The sequence below is a fragment of the mitochondrial genome of Capsicum annuum (assembly GCF_002878395.1).
Source record: "Capsicum annuum cultivar Jeju mitochondrion, complete genome".
Lineage (NCBI taxonomy): Eukaryota > Viridiplantae > Streptophyta > Magnoliopsida > Solanales > Solanaceae > Capsicum > Capsicum annuum.
Genome location: NC_024624.1, coordinates 218,686 through 235,000, shown reverse-complemented (window position 1 = coordinate 235,000; position 16,315 = coordinate 218,686). Strand labels below are relative to the sequence as shown.

At 45.2% G+C, this 16,315-nt stretch overlaps 8 protein-coding genes across 8 annotated transcripts.

The window, feature by feature from the left end:
* Positions 1–2,345: 2,345 nt before the first annotated feature.
* orf101b (hypothetical protein) lies at positions 2,346–2,651 on the bottom strand. The gene has a single exon. It carries the CDS (start codon positions 2,649–2,651, stop codon positions 2,346–2,348), a length of 306 nt encoding a protein of 101 aa, YP_009049723.1.
* A 1,869-nt stretch (positions 2,652–4,520) lies between these two features.
* Positions 4,521–4,829, top strand: orf102e (hypothetical protein). The gene has a single exon. It carries the CDS (start codon positions 4,521–4,523, stop codon positions 4,827–4,829), a length of 309 nt encoding a protein of 102 aa, YP_009049722.1.
* Positions 4,830–7,631: 2,802 nt separating this feature from the next.
* Positions 7,632–8,016, bottom strand: nad1 (NADH dehydrogenase subunit 1; one part of a trans-spliced gene, as the record gives it). Coding sequence (YP_009049642.1) covers positions 7,632–8,016 — 385 coding nt within the window.
* A 713-nt stretch (positions 8,017–8,729) lies between these two features.
* Positions 8,730–9,131, top strand: orf133b (hypothetical protein). Its single transcript has one exon. It carries the CDS (start codon positions 8,730–8,732, stop codon positions 9,129–9,131), a length of 402 nt encoding a protein of 133 aa, YP_009049721.1.
* A 1,286-nt stretch (positions 9,132–10,417) lies between these two features.
* Positions 10,418–11,523, bottom strand: rps10 (ribosomal protein S10). Its single transcript is given in 2 exon segments — positions 10,418–10,500; positions 11,274–11,523. Coding segments are annotated over 2 exon segments (333 nt in total).
* Positions 11,524–12,923: 1,400 nt separating this feature from the next.
* Positions 12,924–13,259, bottom strand: orf111a (hypothetical protein). Its single transcript has one exon. It carries the CDS (start codon positions 13,257–13,259, stop codon positions 12,924–12,926), a length of 336 nt encoding a protein of 111 aa, YP_009049719.1.
* A 282-nt stretch (positions 13,260–13,541) lies between these two features.
* orf185 (hypothetical protein) lies at positions 13,542–14,099 on the top strand. Its single transcript has one exon. The coding sequence runs from the start codon at positions 13,542–13,544 to the stop codon at positions 14,097–14,099; it is 558 nt and encodes a 185-aa protein (YP_009049718.1).
* Positions 14,100–14,465: 366 nt separating this feature from the next.
* On the top strand, positions 14,466–15,029 carry orf187 (hypothetical protein). Its single transcript has one exon. It carries the CDS (start codon positions 14,466–14,468, stop codon positions 15,027–15,029), a length of 564 nt encoding a protein of 187 aa, YP_009049717.1.
* Positions 15,030–16,315: the final 1,286 nt, after the last annotated feature.

The window sequence follows — 16,315 nt, the reverse complement described above, 5'->3', positions numbered from 1 at the left end:
ACCTCATGGCAAGCTTACTGAGTATCCACCACATCCCTTTCCAAAGATTCATTCTGATTGGTTTTTGCCATGAACTCTCTTGGCAAAGTCAGGATCATCTTGCAATCCACCTTATCCGGTAAGTTACCTAACAGAACTTGAAACTTTGGCTCATTTTCTTTATTCTTTAACCTGGGTCTGACTGCTTGACTCACCAACCTTCAAGTCTTCCTCCATCAGGTCATCTTCCGGAACCAAGCCTTCTGAAAGAAAGCTCATCAGAAAACTCCGTTGACGAGGTCTGTCCCTTCTCCAGCTTCTTGTGGTCTTTCCCAGCCTTACCTTCTGCTGGGTACTTTACCATCAGACCAACATTCTGTTTCTTCTCTGCTTCAGTCTGTATTTTCAATTCCATTACCTTCTTCCTCAGCATCCTCCTTTTCTGGGTCCTTGTCAGCTTAGATGATTTCAGTTATGCTGGACTCTCTCCTACAGCCTCCTTCTCAGGTCTCGGTTTCTGTGCGGCATGAACCCACTGATCAGTTGGTGGGACAGTAGACGGTGTTTGAAATAACCATTGTTTGCTATTCAATCGAAATTTCATAAGAGAAGAAAGCTTTTAACGTGGGTCGGCGTATAGTCCACTCCATTCTATCTATGACGCATCGGATCAACTGAGAGAAATCCTGAGTAACGAGAGAGATTCTCCACACGAACGACCCGTCAAGTTCGAACTGACATAGGTGAATCGGACCAACACCTATCAACCACCAACAAGGAGTCGCTTTGGTTACGCAGTTTGGTTAGCAGGCAGGCCGCCTTCCTACATCTGCGGGCCGGTAGGCCATACCCTAGGGGGGTCGAGGGCTGCTATTTGTACTTTTTTTTGGGCGAATCTCGATTGAAAGAATCTCCTTCGGCTCCGCTACAGTCGCCAAAAAAAGACTCTATTTCTCCTGCTATCAAGAATCAGGAAATGCGGAACTTTTTCTCTTCTTTAAAACGTCCTTAAATTAAAGGCTTATAGAAAGCGCTTTAACGAATGACGTAAGATGATGCCCGAAATAAGTGAACAAACCTGGTATTCAATCTCTTTTGTCGGAGTTTTCGGGGTATTGCTTACAAAGACGCTTACACAAACTAGCCGAAAGCCCTATCTAAGAAAGTGGCTACTAGCTCAAGTGCTGGTGAAAACCTCGCTTTTTAGCGATAGGAGGGTTTTCCAACTAAGCCGAAGATATAAGCCGACGGTCCAGGTACAAGAGAAGACTTTATAAGCCGCTTACTCGGAACTTGTGCTTTCCTATCCATACCGCTTTCCTTCATAGCAGCAAAGGAGAACGCGATATTGATTCAGTCGGAGGTATACTACTTTTCTGATCAAATCAACCCACTACTCAACCGCCCACGTGTGTGTCTGAGTCAGTGCTGGCAGTCGCCTTCATTGAGTTAGGTTAGTGTGCTTTGCATGCTTTTCTCGAAGCTCATATTGAAGCTCGTCGGTCAAGAAGTTGCATTCCGCTAATCTAACTTTGTTCGAGTGGCTTGGTCCTCTGACAAGGACATCTCTTTCTCTGCTTTAGTCCTAAAGTCCATTAGGTCATGACATTTGTTTGATTAGACGATTATCAGGTGATCCAGAAGACCTAATCAATGAGATTTGGGGCGGTAACGTTCTTTATTACTTCTTCATTTCATGTTCTAACTCCCAGTAATAGAATGGGAGACCTACACTTGACACTTGCTATCTTGCTTGATGACTTTCTTTCATATTGGTTTCAGGTTCATACTCTGCTCCCTAATCCGGAAAGATCGTATGTCAATGTTCCCAGGGTAGGAACTTCCACTTTTCTTAGTCAGAGTATGGGCTTGGGCTTCGGTTCGGGACTCTGAATCGATCAATCGAATGGGAAAACACCTTTCCTCTTTCGCTTTCTCTCCACTCCTGCTCCTGTGGCTTCCCTTCCGGGTTCATTTCATGCCCCCTCCGGTTACTCTGTCCCTGGCATCCCTTTCTTCCCCTTCATCTTCGGGCAAGCGGGTGAACTCATGGCCTATTCCCTATTTGATTCTCTAGGCTAGTGGTCCCTTTTTGTCTGGCCATGAATAGTGAGTGGGACCTCATGTTCGCCGGGTAGCCATATTTGCATGGAATTACATCAGTACATTAGTTAGACGAGCTGGTAGCTAGCTACCCCGATTCACACCAAGTTCTCTTTGTCGGGCATGGAGAAAGCTCCAAGGATTACCCTGGGGTTAGACCACTCTACGGAACCCCTTTTGACGGCTGCTCTGTGCTTGCCGGTATCTTTCGTTCTTCCGGCCAAGACCAATTCCGCCTAAGGTCATGATCGAGTCATGACGAGCTAGACTGATGACGCTCTTTCAAGGACAAAATGCCCTGGATATGAGTATGACTCTTTAGGGTAATACAGCAGATTATCCATGTGCAAATCGAGATGCGGTCCGGTTCGAGCATATCCAGTTTCATATCCATATCTCGCAGATCCTGATTCTTCGATTACATAATACCTCTCAGCAGGCTGGGTGTTTGTGGAAGCAGTTAACCAGACTGCAACCACAATCGCCCTCTTGGTCACCCCTCCTTGCGGAATTTTACCAAAAGGGTTTATGTGCTCAGATGCACCTAAATTCTTATCATCTATATCCATTTTCCGTAAGGATGGTAAATCCTTAGGACTGATAAGGAGATCATTGCCGTGAAGACCACCAAATACCTATTGATCAACCAATATAAAACTGAGAGTTGGAGGACCAAACAGCCACCTAGGTGTAGTTGAAAGGTTCCAACCGATGCGATGACGGTTTTAACCACTTTCTCGGCCTTCTCACCACTGACCCTAGTTTCAAAAAGAAAAGCACAACTCTCTCAGGTGAATTAAGTCCATTCTTACACCATGAAACCTCGGCGACGATTCCAAACTAGAATCTTCCACACAATAAGGAAAAGACTATACCACCCATGTTGCAGTGAGGCTACCCATCATATGACGAGCAATCCGGCTGCATTTGTCTCATCTCTCCAAAAATTTTCTTGGTTGGACACCCTTGTGATGACCGCCAAAGCTATGCCATCTTTATTCCAACTTCCTCTGTGTTGTCAAGGATCTACACACGCAGAATGTTATAGCTATAGGGTGCCGCCCGTAGCCAACCCCTATATGCTTTAGACCCTAATTTTCCTCTGATTTATTTGTGGCTTCTTCATAACAAAGAGCTTCCTGATCTTTGGCAACTAGGGGCTTTATAGGGGTCCTCTTGTTGTAGGTCTTCAAACTACATTGAACAAACTAGAACGCCTTCAATTGCTTTCTGCATTCGCTAGTTCGGCATTCTCGATCTTCTTTCCTGCAGGCATGGAAATCAAACTGGAATGAGACCTTCCTTTCTGTCGACATTCTTTTCCATTCAATCTCTCTTTCCTCCCTAGCTACTATAACTAGAAGTTGCAAAGCTTACTCGAAAACGAAGGGCATCCATCCAGTAAAAGTATGCCACGGTCATAGCTACTCTTCCTATTCCTACCTGGATTGACTTAGCATGTCAGTCTAATCTAACCTTATAGACTAAAAGGAAGGGATGAAGGAACTCCAGTCCAGGCAAACCTGGGCTTTGAACATGTGCAGGTTTCCATCCTGATGAGAGACTGCTAGAGGAAGGCGAAGCTTTGGGCAGTAGTCATATATCTTATTCTCAAACTGCTACATCGTCACATCTCTTCGCTTTCTAAGAAGCTACTTTAGCAACAACGTAGGATTAAGGCTGCACCGTCCGCTCACAAATCCCTTATCCTTCACTTACTTTCCTGAGTCATCGTTTGCTAGTACCAGAGTTGGATGCTTACTTCGCTTTTTTCCTTCCGGCTTGAAATTCACTCGCTTATCCGGAATGAGCTACTGAGTTGGAGTACAGGCGCGAAGGCAGGGAGTTACTTTCTCAGTTAGGCGGGAAAGAGCGAAGCAAGGGCGTAGCAGCTTTCACCAGGGAAACTTCCTATTAGGAATGGCTTCCTTTCAGGTTGTGTTGTTACAGACCAGACTGTTCTAACAGGGCAGGGGAGACGGATAACTAATCTAATACAGTACAGCTATGATCGGGCAATAGCGCAGATAAGATCAGACTGAATGTGTGAAGGATATGGTTCTGGTTCTCTTCTGTCCCGTTCCTTCAATCAAAGAAGAATCCATGCCCAGGGCTAGTGCCAGCGCATAGTCAGAGTCTTCCCTGCGTGCCTAACATCCACTCCTTCTAGTCGAGTGCCTTGCGGCGCCTTTAACGATGAGAGAAGGCGATACCGAAGAGAATAACTCAAGGGCACTGGCTACTCCATCAACTCAATTTCGTTGCGTAAGTGAGGATGCCAGTCATCATAGTTTGAACTTTCAATCTTTCGTAGGCTCATCTCGTCGATTGGCATTCCGATCCTGGTCATTCATAGATAGTCGGCGCTTTTAGTCATAGGCTATCGCCCATTCCTGATAGCCGCAGCTCTGCCCGTTCCCTATTCCATTAAAGAATGAATGGGAATTGGTCTGACAACAGCTGGGCAAAATCCATCTCTTTCCATCTCTATGTTCGCTAAACTTGCTTCCTTTCTTGCTTTCATGAAGCCGACCTTAACAGACATCTCTTCCATTTTCGTAGATGGAAGATCCGGTGAATCAATTCAATTAGATGCCGCTTACCTAGATGCGGTGCTTGTCCCTCGAAGCGAAGGTAAAGAACAAGACATTGGGGATTCTGAATCTGACCGCACTTTCCTCAGGTCGAACGGCTATCGATCCTGGCCCGATGAGAAAAGGGTTGAACTCATACTTGCCTTAACCTAATCTACTTGGATCCCGGATTCCATTCCATTAAGGCATTCATTCCCTTCATGTAAAGGAAGAGTTCAACAGAAGTAATCTCTCTGACACTGGCTGTTCTTTCTACCTAAACTTGCGGCTTCTTTCTTCTATATCAGGAATATAGGTCAAAAGCGATCTTTAACTTGACTTTATCTTCAACAATAAGTTCTAATTATTTATCTAAATAAAAGAAAATGAAAAGAAAGATATAAAGCAACGGAGCCGTCATAGTCTGTTTTAACTCCTCCGCAAGGAAGGAACGAGTCGCTTCCCCCTTTCCTTCACCACCAGCTGGAGCACAGTCTTCGCCGGTCTCAAGGTTATCAACAAGACAAGCCCAATAACGTGGCTACGAGCTCTTTCCTTACTCAGACCCCAAGCGGGCAGGGTGACAAGACTTTGATGCAGGGTTCGGCATGGTCTTTGAGTACAAGCCTGGGAGGACCAATTTGCCGACGCACTAAGTCGAAGGGCCGAGTTGGCATCCAACAAGTTCGAATTAGAATAGATAGCATCCATGAGGGGCCGTCCCCGAACGCATAAGATAGAAAAAGGACCCCGTAGCCCAGACCCCGCTGAAAAACGTGAGCAACTTCAGTTAGAAGTTCCGCTCGAGTGGAATGGTTGTTGGTACTCTCTTTCATATCCTCCTCCTGTTGGTGACTGACCTCTTCCTTTCTATTTAGAAAGTGGAACAGAACTAGCAGCAGATAGGCATTCAGTTAGCTTGAAAACGGGCTCGTAGTTAGAAATCGCTTCCTCAACAACTATCTTTAGAATGTCCTATCTCTCTCTTCAACGCTTTAAAACGAGCTAGAAGGCTTCTCTTAAAGCAGAAAAATAGGAGTTCTAGTAGTTTCAGCTATTCGATTCGAATGAGTGCCCTCACTTCCTTTCCTTACTACGATATGCCCAAAAAAAAGAAAAGAAAGTGCAACATATCAAAGAGCGATGACACAAATTATCAGTGACCTCCTACATAACATATGCGAGCCTTACGTGGACGATTTGGTAGTCTTTTCAAAAGAAAGAACCGACCACATCGAAAATTTACGCAAGGTCTTCGAAAGGTTAAGAAAACATCAATTGAAGATGAACCCGAAAAAATGTGCATTCGGGATCGGGCGGAGGCCTTAAATCAGTAGGGCAATAGCATAGCTATTATTGACCTGACCCCTATTACATTACTTAAGCCTACTCTTTCTTCAAGATACGAAACGAGCAGCCGAAAACGGCTGTCCCTATTGTATTTTAGATGGAGTCATCTACAGGGCTAAGAATCTTACCTTTACTTAGAGAGGGGTAGCGGTACCACGCTCTTCCGTGCTCGTAGGTTGACTCACCTATGCATCCCGACTAAGGTCTCACAAACGTGCACTTCCCTTATGCATCCAACCGCTTCACTAATGCGAATAGGTTATACAGAAGGGTAGGTTGGTTATATACTCTTATGCGCCTTCCTTCTTCGAACCTTTTGGTATGTATTGCCCCCTAACTATAGATCAGATCCACCAGACAAGAAACTCAATTCCGCACTGCTGCTGAGTCGTCGGACTTATCCACCAAGGGATTCGTGGAATTTCTGTGGATTGCGTTGGGGGAAATCTACCAAAGCTAGGCAGATAGATAGACTCCTTTCCCGCTGCTAAGGGAGAGCAAGAAAGAAAATCAAATGATTGTTTTTTAACCAGCGCCCTCTTTTGGGTATGCAGGTACTAAGAGTCCTCTCACTACCAACCAGCAGACATCATCTGGCTGGGTCTTGCCGGTATCAACAACGAGGAAGAAACAACCAGAAACAGCAACTAACTATGGCTCTTGGCCCAGACAACGTCCTAGGCGTAGGGGAGATCGGAGCAAGAGGGAACGCCTAGACGACGTTTTTCTTCCTGGGCTGCAGTAAGTAGATCGAGAGGTCGTTCCGCCCCTTGTCCCCGAATATGGGGAATATGTTCTCAAAAAATCTTGCTCCAATCTGACCTAGCTGGCGAGCGATCCCAGTTCGCGACAGAGAACAAGACAGCAAGCGAGCGTACTTTTGTTCGCTTCTTCTCCACCAAGCACGGAAGTTTAAGGATAACTGTAGGTCGGTGGCTACCTAAGGAAACTCCGATTCGATCCGCCCCCCGGCTGGGAGGCATCTACCTCATCCCGATCACAAGGAGAGGTTCACTATGATGGGGGTACTTTTTTTTCCCTTAAGGAAAAAATGAAATGCATAGGGGACCATCCTTTTGTTGCGGCATGCTCCTCAGATTTACGGATTCGCAGGGGGCCTCAGGCCCTACTTAGTTGACTGACAATGACAAAGGCTTGCGAAACTAAGTAGGGCCTTTTCCTTTTTGTTTGAATAACCCATTCTCATTATCTTTAATAAGTAAAGTAGGCAAACCTATAGGTCCTTAGTAGCGTTGACAAAGAAGAAGGAGCCGGTTAAAAGAAAGCGAATCTTTCCATTTTTCTTATAGTTTCTATTATATAATAATAAGAAATTTCTTTCTATTTCTTATTATTATATATAGGCCAGCTTGACAAGCAACCCTTCCTCTTGATCTGAGGTGCGAAGAGAAAGATTTCTTTTTTATGACTTCCACTTATCGATCCCGGCCCAGAAAAGTGACCGACCAGGGCAGGGCCCTATTGATAAATGAAAGAAAGGGTTTATGAGCCCTAGCCCTGTAAGCCCACACCTGTGTAGAGTAGATCGTTCAACACCTGCGGCACAAACCCATTTTGAACCTATTGGTCCTAGTATCATAGGCGACCGAACGGCCGCCCCCTAATTACTAGACCAACCTGCTATAATAATTCCATAAACACCTAGCGAAGATATGGCAAACAAATAAAGTAGCCCTATGTTCGGATCTGACAATACCATACCATAATCAAAAGGTACAACGGCCCGAGCGACCAGACTTAACATAAATGTAGCCACTGGAGCCATTCTAAAAAGGGAGAAATTAGCACTACTTGGTGAAATAGGTTCTTTTAGAATCAATTTCAAACCATCTGCTAGAGGTTGTAACAATCCAAACGATCCCACTACATCAGGACCCTTTCGACGTTGCACAAAAGCCATTACTTTACGTTCAGCTAGCACTAAAAAGGCTACTCCTAGTAGAAGTGGTAGAATTATTCCAAGTATTTCAGCTGGAACAGCTATGTACATTTTTTTTTATATTCACTCATGATCTGGCCTGGTCGACCCAATCATGATATTGAAGGAGGGGACCTTTTCTCGAAAAAAAAAAAATTCTCGCAACTACGAAAACCATAACAGAAGCATCCTTTTTCCATTCATTCTTTCTAATAAAAAGAATTTAGCCTAGACCACGACCCCTTAGCGGAAGCTCGCAGTTACGCAAGGCCGATAAAACTCGTTTATACGGGGGGCTCTCGTGCGGTCCAATGGTCTCCATTATGTGGAGATAGGCGGCATAGGTCTTCTCTTTTTGAAGCTTCCCATGAGGATAAAATATGAATCCACGGATTTTCTCTCTGTTGTTTAAAACGTATTCTTCGGACAGGCCGATAAAAGGGCGAATTCCACCTTTTTTTCGATCAAAAGCTGTTGCCCTAGAATCGAATCGATTTTAGATAAGGGGAGGTTTTCCGCCCCTAAATAGAAGGCGAGGCGCTCATTGAGTTCCTGCCGCCGTAGGGGGTCCTGGAGTAAAGGGTGGAAAACCTCTGCTCCCATATCAACCGCTGCTGCGGCGAGGGCAAGAGGAGGCTCGTCGGGGGGATGGGCGTCGTTTTGATTGACACTCGGAAACGAGTGGGAAGCTCCCCAACCCTCAAGGGCTTCCGTCCACGTCGAAATGGCTTCCCTTTATCAGTGTCAAATGGACCTTTTTTTTCCGATATGTGTTCCCACCAGGGATGAAATATTCTCAATGCACGATTCAGAGAAGGCTGATTGCTAACCTCAGAACCCTCACGTACTTCAATAAATTGACTATTGAAGATAGTGTACGAAAAGAACTAGAATATTCCAACAACGAATTAGAAAAGCTTACCATATTCAATAATAAATTGGGATTCGAATACATTACTAGTAAAATCTCACCGGATACAACTTTATTCACTTCATCGAGTCTAGGGGCTGGCTATCGTTCTTTAGTGAATGACCCATTGGATGTTGAAAAAGTCTTAAGAGATGTAGTATCATGCGGACCGGGTTATGTTGGCCCTTACTTTACTCTTATTATGACTGGTGTGTTGTTTGGTACAAGGTGGACCATAGCTCTATACCGGACCCATCTCTTTTTTGCCCCAACATAGACTACGAGGCTTTTTTCAAGCCCTAACATCAAGTACCAGGTTTTCAGGTTATCAAGTTTCTAGAAAGAGTGAGTGGGACACAGTCAGAATCAGTGAACCAAGCTATGAGCAATGAACCTTTGTGTGAATTAGCTATTCCGGCTAGTGAACCTCTTCTCAAGGCTGTTGGATTGGGGATTATGGTCTCCTTCGTTTTAGCAGCGGGTATAGTCCCAACCGAAATGGGATGGGTTTATGCGATTATGTAGCTGTCAAAAAAGCGACTGAGGCAGCGGGTATAGTTCATTCTCATGCATTGTTGTAGGAGTTCATTCTCATGCATTGTTGTTGGTTAAGGGTCGTCGGACCTTTTAAAGTAGCTCTAAAGGGCGAGGTCCCTCCTCCTATTCTTTGTTGAGGTAGGGGGAGAAAAGTACTATAAAATGAATCAAACCGTCGGAAATCTATTAGCTATAGCAACCCTAGGATATCTATTAGCTATAGCAACCCTAGGAAATCTATTAGGTCTAGCAACAATGGAAATGTGCAGTCTATATACACTTTTCTTCATTGATGAACTACAAACCTCATACAGTGCTTTTTCATTCGATATAGCTACCAACCATTCTCAATCCTTAGAACTATGATAGGACACCGTCAGACGATTGAGTGTTGGCGACCAAGAAGCTACTCGACCTTAAAGTGAGACTCTATCTAACAAGGCCGAAGTGAAAGCAGAAAGCGACTTCATAGCGTCAAAGCAGAAAGCGACTTCATAGCGTCAAAGCAGAAAGCGAAAGCGGGTTCTTTCTATTCATTTCCAGCAGGCTTTTTTGTCTCTTATTGCATCAACTAGGACTGCTAAATACCTAAATTTACTGAAAGCTCTTCTGCTTCGACGATTGATTTGATTACAATCTGATAGGAGTTCTGGCAGCTAGGAGAGGATCAGAAGCATAACCGGACGTTAGAAAATATGCACTTTGATTCGCACTTTATGTCGCTAACATCACACGTGTAGAGCTAACAGGTGACGGGAAAGCATTTCTAACCTCGGGATAGGAGGACGTTTATCGAGCTTTTCCATGCAGTCTCTCACCCAGAGCGGGCTACGGATCAGCCCGTGACGCCAGAATTCATTGAGGTTGATCCCGAAATCACGTAGCTTAAATAATGGAAAACCTTCTTTGTTATGCCGGTGCTCTGGTCTGTTGTCTTGCCTTATCCTTACTTTCCCCAGCTCTCCTTTCTTTCACGGGATGGATTTCATTCACACGGCCAGAAAGGGTCTTCGCAAGGATCTTATTTCGAAGCAATCTCTGGAGTTTTCCCTTATCCGAACGGGTCTTGCAAGAAAATTGGATTTCATATTGAGCTCCAAATATACGCTATTGGGATGGGATGGCTCCTACTAGCTCTCCCCCCCTAAGAACCGCACGTGCGAGTTCCCCCGCATACGGCTCAAGTGGCGAAGGCCCTTTCCTTCGCGCTTGGTAAGCGCTTCGCTGTAGCCAAGCTTACTGCTAGCCTATCGGCTAGAGCCAAGCTTCGACCGCGACTGCTCGTCGCTTCTGGCCGCCTTATTCCGTCACCCGAGATCCAAGTCAGCACCGGCAAAGCTCTCTTGATTCCTCGCGGCCGGGCCGGCTTGGAAGCAAGCTACCTCTTGCCTATCTCACCCCCTTCCTTCAGCTGGGTGAGCCTTCGCTTTTTGGATCGTCTTCTGCCCAATGCGGTACCCCCGTTTTTGGTTCCCATTGGGTTTACCTTGTTCACAGGTCGACCCCATGGCAGCAAGAAAAGGCGATCTTGTGTTATACTCCGGTGATATCTTTCCTACCGAGACACGCAAACTCCCATCGTGTCCCAGATCACATTCCGTGAATCGAAAGGGGAAGCCTACTCATCTATCAGCTCCTCTCGTAGATCGGTGCGGTTTTACGAAGCGTCTAAGCACAGTTCACTCGCGTTGATCAATCAAGAGGGTTGCCGCCACTCCAACAGGTTATCTGTTGTATCATACACTTCTTGCATTCTGTCCCACGCTTCATACCTCCTCTTTCTTCTTAAGGTAAGATAAAGGGCCAGGCATGGTGGGGTAGGAGCATCCAGTCGGCAATCTTTTTGGCTTGACCAAGAAGTCTTATGTCCTCCGAGTCGCACGGCGTTTTAACCGAAAGAACTTCTTGCGCAATTCATGCCTTTCTGTTTTTATGACCAGAAATTCTTTCTTGATTTTCATCCAAAATTGTTCTCTGGACTTTTTATCAATATGAGGTGATCGTAACACAGTATATAAGACTCGTGATTCAGGCAATCCAATCTTCCGTGTGTAAGGCGGAAGCCCCCAAAAAGGGTTTTCCAAAAATGGGTGATCAAAAGATCGAATTACTATGCCTATCTTGGTGGTCGTTACTTTTGGTGGTCTTTCTTTTTGGCTGACTCGTCTAAGTGCTCTCCTTTGTCTCATTGTTTATCTCCTAATCATTCGATTCCGCCCCTACCTAAGGCTAGCTCCTACTCCTCCTCCTTCTCCTGACGGATAGGATCCTCCTTGGTCCTTTTTACATAACACTCTCGGCCGCCCAAGAGGACTGGCTATCTTTCTCTTTATACGCAATATCTTTCAAGGCAAAGAAAAAGATCTACCTTGGCAACGAACACGTCATTGACTGATAGTTTCATTGCATGGAATGCCACACTCAATTGTCAGCGACTGGGGACCCGGTCTTCATTAGCAATTTATGGCATGAGCTCTTTCGTTTACAAGGGACACAATTTAACATGAGTACTGCTTTACACTCTTTTCCGGGGTGGGGCTTCTTATACCTAAACGCAGCAGGCCCCGCGAGTAGTCGAACAAATGAGAGGTTGTCGACGAAGGGGTCAAAGGTTGCGCTTGCGATAATCCGAAGGTTGCGCAAGACCCCTTCAACCTCGCCCGCGTGTTAGCTTGCTTGTACTATCGTTCGCCTGCCTGACCTGCTTTCTGGCTAGCTTCTTTATGGCAAGCGCTACCCTAACCTAGCTAGCGCTACATCTTGCTAACGTCGTCTGAATTGCCTTGCAAGCGCTACATCTATATGGCAAGCCCACGTCGCCTTCGTCTCCCATTGTAGTCGCCTTCTTCATATGGCAAGCGCTACCCGTCGCTTGCACTACATTGTCTGACGATAACCTTGCCTGACCGCTTCCGCTCTGACTGAGCTGACCGTCGCACCTGACTTCTATATCCCATTATCCATAGATCTCCTTCCTTATCGTTGCCGGTCTAAGCAGAAGGTTGCTAAGTCAGATGTCTGGTGAACACATTCGTAATGAGTATGGGTCTAGTAGGTGTACTAGTAAGGAAGCGAGGTACTGAGTTTAGCGTCGACAAGGCAAGTAGTGGATCTTTATTATCGAATGATATGGGAGACAGTCAAAGCATCAGTCTCAGTATCAACAGAAGAAAAGGACTGACCGACCGCCGTTCAAGAGAGATCCCGAAGGCTCGAACTTTTTGCTAGCTTTGAAACATGGGCCGAAGGAAAGAGGAAGACCAAACAAAGTCGCGGTCAAAGCAAAGAAAAAGATGCCAAAAAAGATTCACTTTAGCTTCTAGCTCGCTTAGCTTAGTGTAGGTTGCTTGCAAGACTTTCGATAGCTGGCTCGGCCGAACGGAATCACCGATCTAGATAGAAGGGTCGTTCACTCCCTATTCTTTGAGAGGTTGCTTGCGACGGTAGCATTAGCTAGGCAATCAAGGCAGGTCGAACAGAGTCAGTCCTAGGGTGAAGATCATCGGATGGAAAAATGGATTGAGCTGGCTAATCACTTGATGACCCGGTGGAGAATGGGAACAGAGAGTCGCTCCCATAAACGAATGAATGGGACTCCTGGTCCTGATCGAACCAGAGATTCCGACAACCCGGGGAATCGGCAGAAAGAGATGGGTCGGATACTGGAATCTGCCCAAAAGTCCTGACTTTTTCGAGGCAGGGCTTCGACCCGTATCTGGCCAACTCCTCGAACTGCTGGGTGCGGCATATTCATGGACTGGCAAAGCGAACTCTCAATTTGATCAGGAGAGCCTAGAGAGCTCTCTATCTTTCCCCAAATTCCGACTAGCGCGGTTCTTTTTCTCGACCAATTTGAATTCCATTTCATTTTGGATTTGTTGTTAAGTAGAGTAGTAAGTAGCTAGGCGGATTTCAGCGCATGCTGCATTGAGAATCTCCAAAGAAATTAGAAGCGCCTATGATAGCGTATGATTATTCCCATTTGTGACCGACGGTTGCTTGCAAGAGGTGGCGATCGGCAGTGTTCCAAAGCGCCATAACGACGTGCGTTAGAGCGTTATGGTTGCCAATCAAGATATCTTTCTTCTCATGGAGAGTGTGACATTGCAAACTTCCTTTGGATGACATTCTGACAAGACTTGGATATACAATGCCCTCAAGGTCTTGGTGTTGTAATCGACCAACAGTAGAAACCATGCAGTATCTTTTTCTGAAGAGTCAATGTGCTGATAAGGTATGGCAGTACTTTTCCTTGGGTGCAGGTCTTACACATGGTGTTAGCTTACAGCAGGTATTTCAAAGGTGGTGGAAACACCCTGCAAATGTATATCTAAAGCCCTTATATCAAGCATTGCCCTGTGTAGTTGTCTGGGAGCTATGGAAGAGGAGAAAGAAAAGAAGGTATGGTGGTAATATCTCCTTGAACAGGCTAATTTCTCAGGTTTCAGCAACTCTGCACAATTTACTGGTGTACAGGTTTCCTAAGATGAAAAGATTGTCTTCTAATTGGCCTGAATTGGTTAGTGAGTTGGAGAGCTACATCCCCAGGCTACATTATAGAAGAGTATGTTGGGAATTCCCTAGTGGACAATGGATTCAATGTAAGACAGATGGTGCATCAAGAGGTAATCCAGGTAAGAGTGGTGCTGCTGTGGTGTTTAGAGATGCTGCTGGTGATTTTTTGTGTGCTGCTACCCGTTCAAACTAATATGTATTCAGAGATAATGGCTATTCAGTTAGCTGCTGAAATCTGTGTGCATAAAGGCTTCACAAATGTGGTGATTGAGACTGATTCAACCATTGCTAGACTGATCATGATACAAGAGGTGTCTGCACCCTGGGCTGTTGATACAATAGTCAGGAAAATTATTACATTGTTGAGGGATAAATAAATTCGATTTTCTCATGTGTACAGGGAAGGAAATGCTGTGGCAGATAGCCTAGCTAATTATGCCATTGATGAGGAGATTTCTGGCACTTTTGAGGAGTTCCACCAGCTGCCTGCATAAGCTAGAAAGCTTATCAATGTTGATAAAGCTCAGATTCCTTCGTTTAGAGTCAAAATCCTCCATTTATGGATATGCCTCTCGACAGACTCTTTCATATGCAAAATCTTATTATCAGGGGGGGATATGTTCTATCACCCCTAGAAATAAAGCGAGTAATGGGGAGAGATCTAAGGGACTTTTTAAAGGGGTTAATACCTGAGCGGCCAGAATTCATGATTACGGGAGGCGGTGGAGAAGATATAATTCATGTAATTATGCCCTCTAGAAAAGAGGATGCATTGGTCTTAATGGGGCTATCCATAACCCTACTTCGTCTTTATCGTAGTGAGATGCCGGAAGAAGGTTACCGAATCGATTGTCTGCTTCCTTCTTTTTATTCTTGTCTTCAACAAGAGGAAAGGGTAGATAGACTGTACAGGATTGACTTGGGGGAATCAATAAGAGAAATTCCTTCCTCTATGATCAAATCGTGGGTAAAGCCTTTAGTTGGAGATGGATCAGTTTATAGACTAATTTCTTTCTTAGCCTCACTGTTTTTGAAGATTTGGGAGGTATTCGCGTCTATACAAGCAGTGGCGGCTCAGGCATACCACCTGCGGGTGATATCACTCGGGTTTTACTCGATATAGCCTTAAAGAATCTTTTCGATAGTCAGTTTCCTAAAAGGTTTCCAGGTATAGCATTTCATAGATTCGTCAACGAGGTTTATATTTTCATAAGAAAGAATGAGAAAGTTCTCTTTGATGATAAAGCAGGGTATGCCCTATTGGAAGAACTAGGTTTGAGGGGGAAGATAGAGTCTATTGGGCCAGGTGATGATCCACTTCCTCCTTAGAACCCTTATTTGGACTAAGATGGTAAGGTAGGCATCGCGACTTCGTTGTCTCATTTTTTCTAGTTTAGGGAAAACTGGAATTTCCGCTATATCAACCTTCCAAATCAAAAGGAGATTCCGCTCCTAATCCAATTAGATATCCACGACTTTGCCGAGAGCTTTGCTTTTTCTTTAACGCTCGCTCTGCCCCCTATCCCTATAGTTTAAGTGCTAGTTCTCAGTTCTCTCTATGAGCTGATTTACACGCTGTCCCCTAGACAGTTGGTACACGTGGTTAGAAGCTCTATACCTCCCTGGCAGAGGCATTTCCCCATTTCTTCCGCCCTTGGCCTTAACCGCTTGCTCCGACGGATCCGTAGCAATGAAATGGGGAAATCTTTCACGCAATAGCGTGTTTGAAGTCCTACTAAGCTAAAGAAGCAGATGAAGCATCGGGTCTTGGAGAAGAATAAGATCACAGAGCACAGCAAACCGCTAAACCATGTGCGCGTGATTGCTCGCCTATCATGAGTTTGACTTGCGCTCTAAAGCTGTCTTTTTGAGGAAGACCGGAGAGAACCTTTATGACATTCTTGTGGATAAAGCAGTCGGTGAAGCTTTTTCTTATGTTGTTTAAGACCCCTTATGGGGAAACTCTGGCAAGGTATATTATTCCTTTTTCCCAGTGGGTGCAGGCTTCATCGAAAGGCTCTCCGCCTCGTGGCATTATTGGGTTCGCTTGCAAACAACACTTCTCCTCTCGCCTATTCCTTTCCGTTAACTATTGAGATATATCACAATTTGCATTACCCTCCTAGAAAGGATTCCTTGTTCTGACCGCAGCACCATATCTTGACCCTTTTCTCGAATTGGTCCATTTCGAGTTGGCCCATTCCCCTTCGACCGGTCGTAAAAGGAGAAGAACTGAGAGAGTATGCTATGCGCAGACTGACTTGCTGCTTGCTTTCTTTGAGGACTCTTTTGTAATAGCTTGATGAGCTGAACCAACAAGAGATATTACGTTCTACCCTCTGCTTCGAGCCCGGCCGAGAGTGAGCTTCCCGATAGTCTCTTCCTTCCTAGAAATAGAACTCTAACTAT